At 37.7% G+C, this 11,303-nt stretch overlaps 1 protein-coding gene across 1 annotated transcript in view; it reads right to left on the reverse strand.

The window, feature by feature from the left end:
- Positions 1-11,023, reverse strand: part of LOC126460440 (ovarian-specific serine/threonine-protein kinase Lok-like) — a 201,712-nt gene extending 190,689 nt beyond the window's left edge. Inside the window, exon 1 of the mRNA XM_050095913.1 lies at positions 10,783-11,023. Within this exon, the coding sequence (XP_049951870.1) occupies positions 10,783-10,921 (139 nt within the window). The 5' untranslated portion in view covers positions 10,922-11,023. The remainder of the gene's footprint in view (positions 1-10,782) is intronic.
- Between the last annotated feature and the right edge of the window lie 280 nt (positions 11,024-11,303).

Genomic DNA, 11,303 nt, shown 5'->3' on the forward strand with positions numbered 1-11,303 from the left:
TAAAACAAAATCTTTAATTGACCGTTCACAGAAGTTATTAAAACTGACACATTTTATTATGTTCAGTGTCACATCATTGAAATGTTCACTTATCTGCTTGTATTCAGTACTTAGTACTCTCTGTGGGATGTAATATCAAATGACCTGATGACTAGCAAGTGAGATTGAGTCTAGAGGAAGAAGAGGGTGGGAGGGGGTGGGGGGGGGGGGGGGGAGGGAGGGTAGGAGTGGGTGCGGGAGTGTCTTTCGTTGTAGATCATCATGAAATTTCAGCCTGTTTTTCTGCTACAATAACTACAGAATCAAACTGGTTATCAACTTCAAAATTTAACTGTAATTGCCAAGGCACTGGACTTCATGGTAGTAAAATTGTTGCATAACAGCTGGAGTACACATTGTATAAAATGCCTTCAAGTATTGTACAATGTTAAGAATGTGCTGGTTTAATTCCAGTTTAAAGTATAAGATGTTCCGTGTTCACATACTTTTTGGTATATGTGACCCATAAGCATGATGATGAAAAATTGAACAAATGTATTGCTATGGTCCATGGATGCTTGTTTCCATCCTTTGAAAAAAAAAAAAAAAAACAGCAGTGGTTACGCCACCATGGACCAAGAAAAACACTTATTCAATTTTTCATCATTACACAAATCATGAGACAGCAATCAATAGCACTGTACAATTGTACAATAAAAAAGACACTCAAATTTCTCTATAACAAAAGTCATATGATATGAAGTTCACCAATATGTACACTATGTGACAATGGTGTGAAACTTTAAGGCAATTTACACAAGGTTTGTTGCATCTGTTATGCAACAATCTTACCACCATGATGTCCAGTGCATCTGTAATCCACAGTTAAAAAAGGGACCGAGATGTGTCATGGTGAGTGGTGCGACACCCCTTTTGAAGTTTTTTTGAGTTCTTTTGGCTATCTCACTTCCTAGTCACTTGGACTTTCAATATTACCTTTCCCTGGGAGAATTAAACAATCATAGAAAATAGTAAAAAATGTAGTATTTAATTTGAGTACCAATGGAATGTGCACATATTTTCAATTCACCTCTACTTTGTTGTCATTTTTAGGCTGTGTGCTGATGTGAAACTTCCTGGCAGATTAAAACTGTGTGCCGGACCGAGACTTGAACTCAGTTCCGAGTTTGAGTTTGAGTCTCAGTTCGGCACAAAGGTTTAAATGCCAGGAAGTTTCACACTCACTGCAGAGTGTGAATTTCATTCTGTTCAAGAGATGTTTTTATTGTATCATTTAAAAGCGCAAAAAGTTGTACAAGTTGCTTACTTTTGTTTCTTTCAAGAAAATATTGCCAGAGACACTATGCCTCACTGTTACCAAAAACTCATAGGTGCACTGCTGAAAGCTTACTATGGAGTCAAAGAAATGACTGCATCTCTACCAAGTATTATACTGGTAGAGAAAAACTTTACTAATGTTCACTGGGAATGTGTGTGAACGCTCTCACAAAATTTCATCAAAATCTATGATTGCCATGTGGGAACCTCTAGATCATTTGACATGGGATGACACAGACAGGTCTACTATTAAAGAAATCAGAACAGATGGAGACAGGAATTACAAACAAAAGATTGTGAAGACCTTAAAGACACAGAATGGAACTCCAACAAATTACACTTTGACACCAGTACATGAAGTAATGTGGGGAAACAAAGAGATTAAGAAATGAAAACTAGAATTATGATGTATGTAGACAAAGTGGGAAAGAAAAAGGACGCAAGACTCAAGTTCTTACAGTGAAATACAAGATCAAATCAGGTTTTATATAATGAACATAGAACAGAGGCAGCAAGGATATGTAGGAGGAAAACAAACAAACAAAAAGGAAAGCCATAGGGTTACAGGTAGAGGAGATGGAAGAGCACTACCAAAGGAATGACAGCGGAAAATTTTATAAGAAAATTAAAGAAGGTACTCAAAAATATAAACCAAAAATAGTAGCATGTAAGGAAAAAGAGGAAAATTTGCTGACAGATGAACCATGTTTTGGATAGATGGAGAGAATACTTCATGGGAATTTTGGAGGCCAGTCTTACAAGGAGTGAGCAGCCACTATACTACACTGCAGACCCAGAGAGGGAAGGGTCATTCCACAGCAAAGGGACCAATATTGAAAAGTGTAATGAAATTTGGTGTAAAGATTCAGCATGGTCTTTGATGGTTATATACCAAATTTCATCCTAATATCTTCAGTAGTTGAATTCTTACGGGATTTTAAAGAGAGGCTACTCACCTCAGTATCATGTACAAAGGTGAAATGTGCCAATTTTGCTAGGTTTTTTTAAATGTTTTAGCAAACATTTGGTCATTTGCTTTAATATACATAGACAACTTTTTATGCCGAATCACACCACGGCAAAAATTAGGGATTTAGCCATACCCAAATAATGATACAAGCCTCTAAAGAGGCTAAAAAGTTCGTCGCACTATTCTGAGAGCCATGGTTTGACCGACCACTGCTACTTTAGGTATGAGCCAATCATGCCAAAACTTCAGATGTATGTATCTATTCCTACATATGATGTCTATATATCAATCAAATTTAATTAGTTCTGGATGCCCAGGTTAAAAGATTTGCACCTGCAAAATTGGCCAAAATTTTCTACTTGCAAATTTTATGGTATTTTTGGGGGCAATATCACAACTGTGTCTTCTTCAATCCTTTTTTTCTTGCCACAGCTGGATAGAGCATCCTTTAAGCTTTCAAGAGCTATATCGTTTAATTTCTGGATCTTGCATATTATTGAGTAAGAACGCCTATCAAAAGTAGGTAACATGGATTACTGAGAAATACAAAAATTAAAACAATATGAAGTTGTAAATCAAAAAAATGTGTAATTGTAGTGTCTTTTAATAGTATAGGATGTTCCTGTGGTTAAAGGAAAGTAACTGTGCTAATAAGATGTGTTTTTACATTATTTTACGGTGTAGAATATAAATATAATAAAACCTCAGAAAGTGCCCTGAAGATTAAAAATCTAGAAGATCATAATGGAATGCTATGTTGCTTTAGAAGGTTGTAACCCTACAATGCACTGTCACTCAGTTTCCATTGGTATTTTAAAGCAGCAATAGTTCTTTTAAGGCTCTATACTCACAGCAGTGATATACATTGCTGAATCACCACTTTCCATTGCTGCTTTCATTATTGGCAATTTTCACAGTATCAGTCTTTGTGTGGTGTAATCTTTGATGTTGACACTGCACAATCTTAGTGTTGAGTACTGAGTTTTGAATAGTCAGTAATTTTTGTTGTAGCTCAAGGTAAGCAATAAAACAATGTTTTGATGGCCTAATTTGTACATTTTATATAAAAAATAATACTCAATACTGTCTGACATCATCACCATTATGTACATTTTATATAAAAACAAGCCTGAATATCGTCTGAAGTCATCAGCATTTTATCATGGCAAGAGGGAACTACAATCAGTTAAGGAAATGTCACCAACTGACAAGGAGCTCATTCAGTGTAGGTCTGGGCTAGGTTTTACTGAAGATGCCCAAATTTTTTCATACCAGAATGCCTTGTTAATGACAAAATTTTAATTCCTGCAGAATTTCTGCAACCGATTTGGTAACGAAAAATGTATAACCAAGAAGGCTTGAACACCAGTAAACACTCCAATGTCTGATAGGTTGAAGTTACTGACTAATGAAGTTTCTAAACCTGGTCAGAAAATTTGTATCGAGTGTCAACATGATATGCCCAAAAAGAATCTTCCTGCCAGGATAAGCAAAAATCATCATCCACTGAAGACATGGGTGTTGTCGATGCCTGTTTTACTGATAATATTTCATTATCATCACTTGGAGAATCACTACTAAAGGTTCAACGGATCAGCGAAAGCAATTCAATGGGATACATAAAGTGCAAATGTCTGAAAGCCCAAGGCAGCATTATTAAGGTAATTGCCACAGTTTCTGGTGTGAGCCAAGTAGTTATTGTTCAGATACAAATGGAAGAGTGCCATAAATGTAAAGGTATGGACATCTTAGGAATACAGAAGCATACGATTCCATCCGTCTACTTTGACCCATGACATCACTAATATGGCGGAAATGACCATTCACAACTACTCCCATATCACGCCTATGACGTCATTACGTAAACATGAAAACAAACAGGAAAATAGATCATAAAACCATCACAGACATCTTCCTCCAAAGATATAATGAAACTAACGGGACAAGCATGGGAAATTGGGGGTTTTTGGGTGGGGACAAGCTAAATATAAACACACACCACTGTACTAAATGCCACAAAATGACAAAATAAAATGACCCCACAACCTTCCCAAGTTCCACTACACACCATATCCTATGGAATCGGTCACTTCCCCTGACCTATATAGCTCAACAGCAACTATAGATAGCACATTATAAAACTCCAAAACTTTCACCACCGCAACAATTACTGCTACCACAAAAAAACCCTACAAAAACCAAATTGGAATCCCAACACTTCCCTTGACCTAGATAGGTCAACAGCAACTCACGATACCAAATCACCAATACCACAAACCAAACAACTCACAAATACCCCACCAACCATCTAAACAGACAAAAAAGAAAAAAAAAAAACAACTTACCACAAAAAAGTTCCGGTGTTGCACTCTAGGACGGACGGACGGACGGACGGACACACACACACACACACACACACACACACACACACACACACACACACACACCAAAAAAAAACACAACAAAAAAAATTTCCCAACCCACCCACAACTCACCCCGCCCCCAGCCTCCCCCAAAATCAAAGACCGATAAACAAATAAAAACAAAACAAAAAAAAATCTCAATCCCACACTACAAGTCAACAACAACTGCAACAAAAGAAATCCTCTACAACAAAATCACAAAGCAACCACCACCACCCACCTCCAAAATACCTTGCCACCAACTAACCCCCCCCCCCCCCCCCACACGGCACCTCCCTAACCAACAACCTTCGGCCTATACATCCTACTAACTGTCCTTAAAAAAAAAAAAAAAAAACACAATAGCCCTCAGAGACGCTCTTCTAAATGAGACTGAAGGTTAGAAGAGCGCCTCTTCCTCTTCCCAATAACTGACATAATGGCACCCCAAAACCCCTCTATGGTATTAGTACAGGCCTTGGTCTCATAATTTTTACAACTCAACACTATGGTTAACTACTAAATGAATGTACCCCTGCTCACCCAACCCCCTATAAGATGAAAACACATCAAACTATGGTGCTCCCATCTTCTGTGAAATTTTCAATTAATCTCACTAATTCCCTTTACGTCTGCCCCTCGAAAACCCTAAATACACATTCTGTAAAACCACCCCCTGAAACAACACCCCTCACACCCATACACAAACGAAAGACTTACCCCTTCCATACTACTTCCTCTCAAACTGTGATTAATCAACCTCCACCACCACCACCACCCTAGGCCCACCCAACTTACCCCTGTACTTAATATACTCCTCCACATGTAGCCGTCCCTGGTCCGAGACACTGGAATTTTCGTCAATCTTATTTCCTCCTGACAGACAGAGGCACTTCACCCCTTCGGCCAACAGCCCAAAAAGCTGGAGAAACTTTATGTGGGACAAAGCACTGTTCCCCATCTGTAGTGCACACAAACGCGTACTGTTCAATTTGTCAGTCATATCCATACCTAACAAAGGTATAGACAAAGTAATTTAATTTTTAATTCACAAACGACGAACAGGAAACAACACTACAATAACTACAAAAATACAACAAAAACTAAATTGTTAACTCACTGAAAACCATTCCTGTAAACCCACAGTCAACAGCAATACCGAACACATCAAGGACTAACACGCAACTAAACCCAATACACCACATAACATGCAACACATAAACACACCACCAGAGAGCACGATCGACCGCACCAAAATGACACCTATAAACACGCCACACTCACAAACTAAACTCCGTGCCGTCATGGGTCAAAGCCGACAGGTGGAATCGAACGCTTCCATTGACCCGACATCTTAATTGCTTAAGTTAAGATTATACTTCAGACTTCAAGCAATAACAGCAAATTTCAAATTTTGACCCTGGCCCCAAACAGCTGCACTACTGAAAAAAAAAATCGCTAAATAATTTGCTGCTTCAACTAAAACGGTGAAGAAGGCTTGGAAACTAAAGATGGAAGACGGGATTTTGGCAACACCTGCAAACCGAAAAGAGGAAAAAGCTCATTGGGGAAATAAAACAAAATGTCCTCATTTACTCTGAAGATGAGGAGTTTTCTCGTTTATGCCCAGGGAAAAAGGACTGTGTTGCAGTAAGAATAAATGTGGAAGTACTCACAAGGAGAGAAATGCCTGCTCCTTTGTAACCTTCAAGAAATGTTCATTGCTTATTGTAAGCAATATGGAAATGAACTAAGCTTCTCAAAATTTTATGAGCTCAAGCCGAAATGGTGTAGTACAGCTGGTGCTTCTGAATCACATTCAGTATGTTATGGGCAATTCATCAAAATATCAAGTTAAGAAGACTACAAAAAATTGATGAAAAAAACTGTATGCAGTTTGTAATCAAAAAAATTGTATGCTGCAACATTGCGAGGAATGTTCATGAAAAATGCGACTTGAGGCTTTTCTTGAAGACTCTTTTAAAGACTATGACCCTGAAGAAACAATGTAATACAAACAATGGGTCCATTTTGGCAAACACACATTGGAGACTTGCCAGAGAACTGTTGAAGATTTCATGGAGGTATTGATTTTGAAAATTACCAGTTTAAGAAGCCATCACTGTGTCAGAACACCAAAGTTTATATCTTAAGCAGATAAAAAGAAATCTTGCAGAAAATGAATTAACTATATTGATAGATTTTGCTGAGAAATATTCATTTGTTGTTTAGGATAGAGTGCAAGGATTCCACTGGGAGACTAGTCAGGCCACATTTCATCCATCTGATGTCTATTTTGATGGAAAAGAATGTCAGAGTATTAGCATTCATATGGTCAGCGACTATTCTGTCACAATACCACTGTTGTCCACACCTTTCAAATAAAGTTGATAGCATATTTAAAGACAAAGACTGAAAACATTAATTACTTTAGTGATGCTTTAGCTGTTCAATATAAGAATTTCAAAAATTTCATCAATTTATGCCTGCACGAAAAGGATTTTGGTATTACTGCCAAATGGAATTTTTTTAAAACAAGCCACGGTAAATTGCCTTGTGATGGCATTGGGGGAACAGCAAAAGGACTTGAGCCTGCGCTATTCTGCAGAGGGCCTTAGATAACCAAATACTGACTCCATATGATATATTACAGGTGTAAAGCTTTTTTATGAACCAAAAGATGAAATTGAAAAAATCCACCCAGATCAAGAAACAAGGTTTACCATGGGATATACAGTATCTGGAGCAAGAGAAAATCAATTACTTGTAATCAGCTCAGAGTAAGCAGAGTTTTTAATGATGCTACAGCATTCACAGTTAATGCCTTCGAAGCACATGAAGAAATTCCAGCAGTCTCAGTTTGAAGTTTACAGGACAGTATGTTACTTGTTATGTATGGCGATTTTTGGTAGACTAGAACATATGAAGTTTCACTTCCCCATCAGCTTTACGCACCCACAAGGACATGTTCATTCCTTCCACTAGCCGACTCCTAAAGATACCTGCTGGATTCCTTAGCAACATATCTTCATGACTTTACAAGCCCCATCAACATCATCACTAGGATGACAATACAGTTATCCACATTCTGTCATTGAAAACATTGTAGAAGTGCTTAACCGAAAATGGAACCGTCTCTTAGTATTTTTGTTCTGCTTATTTGCTGTATTTTGTACTATACTTGTTTATATGTCGTGCTAAATTAATGTTTGAAACTGACTTATACACTCGAATAAAAATAATTAATTATGGGACTTAATGAGCAAAATATAAGACTTTTCAATCTTCTCGAAGTGCTAAGATAATAACTTTTGAAATGTGTTCTTACTCATTAAACTGAAAATCCAGAAATTAAACAATATTTCTTTGAAAGCTTAAAGCATACCTTTTCCAGCTATAGCAAAAAAAAAAAAAAAAAAGAGGATTGAAGAAGATGTAGTTGAGATACTGCCCCCCAAAAATACCCTAAAATTTTGCAATTAGAAAATTTTGGCCAACTTTGCTGATGCATATCTTTCAATCTGGGCATCCAATGTTAATTAAATCTGGTCGATATACAGACATCATAGATACAAATAACCCGCTGAAATATTGGTGTGATTGATTCATATGAAATGTAGCAGTGTCGGTCAAACCATGGCTCTCAGAATAGCGCGACGAATTTTTTACCCACTTTAGAGGCTTGTATCTATAAGGCTAAATCCTTAATTTTTGCCATTGTGGGATTCAACATAAAAAATTGTCTGTGTATATTAAAGCAAATGACCAAATGTTTGATAGAACTTTTAGAAAAGCCTGTCAAAGTTGGCACATTTGCACCTCCGTACATGATGCGGAGGTGAGTTGCCTCTCTTTAAAATCCCTTGAGAATTCAACCACTGAAGATACTAAACTGAAATTTGTTATGTAGCCACCAAATACCATACAGAACCCTCACACCTAATTTCATCAGATTTGGAAATGGTCGAGTGGGGACCCCTGGTCCCCTTGATGTGGAATGACCCAGATGAAACCCCAACACAGGAAGTGTGGAAGGTAGTGCACAGTCTTAAAAAACTACAAAGCACCAGGACTCAATGGAATAACTGCAGAACTGTTAAAAATGGAGGAACTGGTCTCAGTAAGTGAATCCACAAACTTATCAATTTTATTTGAAATCAGGAAGGAATCCAGGAAGAGTAGACTAAGTATGCTTCACCAATGTAAGCAACATTGGCTGGTTCCTAGGCTGCAGTGTGAGTGGATGGAGAACTCAGTAAATGGTTTAGAATTCGTAAAGTAGACAGACAAGGGGACACCCTCCATACAACGCTCTTTAATGCAACTCTTTGTGTAGAAATTCATAAGCTTGAAATATCTGGTTACATGGGCACAATGTAAACCTATATGCATGTGCTGACAATGCAGCAATAATTAGTAGAAGAAGAGTTTCACTACAGAGAACAATGGGTGAACTGGAAAAAAAAGAACAGCAATACTTAGAGGCCTGCTTTTAATAAAATGAAGGCTAAGTACTTGATTTTCACCGGGAAGAAAGATAACTTGGATTAACTATCAGCAGCAGGTTTCAATTTAGAACATGTGCATAATTTTGACTACCTGGGATCTAATATTAATACGACAAATTCCACGTCAACTGAAATAAAACTGCACACTGTAAGGGATAACAGACACTCTCACATGTTTAACAAATAAGAGATTGTGGGCCTTTAGGTAATTAAACAGACAGCTGCAACTGCAAATTTACAAAGTCACGATAAGGCCAACTGTAGCTTGCAGATGTGAAAAATGTGCACTAAGGAGTACCTATGAACAGTAGCTCAGAATATTTGAAGGTAAAGTTCTGCAAAATATCTTTGGGGCAATTCAGAATAGCAATGGTTTGACTGAACACTAATCTGGGCCATCCCATATGAGTTGCAACATTGTAAGATTACTAAAAAGTAGGGAATAGCTTCGCTCGGACTTGTCTCTAGGATGGACACTGGAAGAACAAGAAAACAGACAGGAAGGCCTCAAAAGGAATGGATATACTATACTCAAGAAGATATAAAATGTCTTAGAGTAGAGGATAATGGAGGATTGTGCTGGGGAGTGGAGAATGAAGGAAACCTGTTGAGGAGGCTATGATCTAAGCAGGCTTGTAACGCCATGAGAAGAAGAGGATTACGTAGTGGAGCCTCTCTGCACCTTTCAAAATTTAAGTCTACGTATATGTACACAACATGTATCGATATACTGTAAGACTTGTACTTGTTCTAATTTAGCTTTTCTGAATTTATCCTGCAGAACATGGGTCACACCACACTACATTACAGGGCAATCTGTTAGAACAACGTTTATTTTGCATTCACATTAACTGTCTTGGCAACTCTCAAAAAGCAAATTATCACTTTCCAACCTTGGACTATGCTGTAGATCAGACTAATCACAATCAAGGCTTCATTTGAATGCCAAACCACAATGTAGACATGAATAATTAAACAAAACTTGAAAGAAACCAAATAACACCTTGGGCAAATGCACCATGAGATTCACTGGAAGAAGTGTAATTAGATGAATTGAGCAACCATGCCTTAAGTGGCATGAAGCTGGACCTTTTCAAGCCATGAAACACTTGAGGGTCGTTCCAGCGAAAAAGCTTGGAACATTTGGAACATGGCATTTAACCTAGGTCTAGAGCGTTAAACACGTTTAAAGAAAAATCTAACGTACTATCCATTTCGACACATAAACAAGAATGCAAGATCCCGATAAAGAAATATACGTATGAACATTCTGAATAAAAAGCCAAATGCGACCACTAAAGAATGAATGCCTTCATATTTTCGACTATACATTTTTTGTCAACTATTTAACAATCTTGTTGTGTACGACTACTACATCCACACACTCACTGTTTTTACAATAAATGTACTAACATCCCTTTGCACAGTAACAAAGTTAAAAGCAAACATAAGATATCTGCATATAGCACTCAGTTTTAAAAACTTTAGGAAAGACATGAAAAAAAGTAATCCTACGTCAATAAGATTATAGAAACAAAACAAATTTACAGTGACAAAAACACTGAAAACGAAATGTTACCCTTACCAATAGTGGTAAACTGCTTTCTTGTGGCATACAGCCTACCCCAGCTATTATTATCAACAATATCTTGACTATAATTAATTCCATCACTCTGCTGAGTATCTGGTAAACTGTTTGGAACATCCATCGCTTTGTTGTTCATACCTCCCACTCCCCACTCTCCCACACTCTAAATCCGGCATTCGGAAAGATAAAACTTTGTCGCAACAAGTTTTCTTCTATTTGGACTTACAGAATGTCTCTGCCCAAAGCAAAGTGTATACAGCCTGCGATACTAGAAGCAGGTAATCACGCAACGATCTTGCCTGCGCGCATATCTCCGCATAATTCTGTGGATGCATGATCGCAGCAGAACTAGTATGTACACACGACGTAAGTTCCGATCTACTGCTCGTCCACCATCTGTCGGTGTAGAGCAGAAATTTCAATGGAAGCCAGCACACTGTCGTAACCTCAAGGTCTATTTCATTTATTCAGAAATGGAACAATTTCATTATGGTCTGCGTTTGCAAACTGTGTTGCTA

The sequence above is a fragment of the Schistocerca serialis genome, chromosome 1, assembly GCF_023864345.2.
Source record: "Schistocerca serialis cubense isolate TAMUIC-IGC-003099 chromosome 1, iqSchSeri2.2, whole genome shotgun sequence".
NCBI classification, from domain to species: Eukaryota; Metazoa; Arthropoda; class Insecta; order Orthoptera; family Acrididae; genus Schistocerca; species Schistocerca serialis.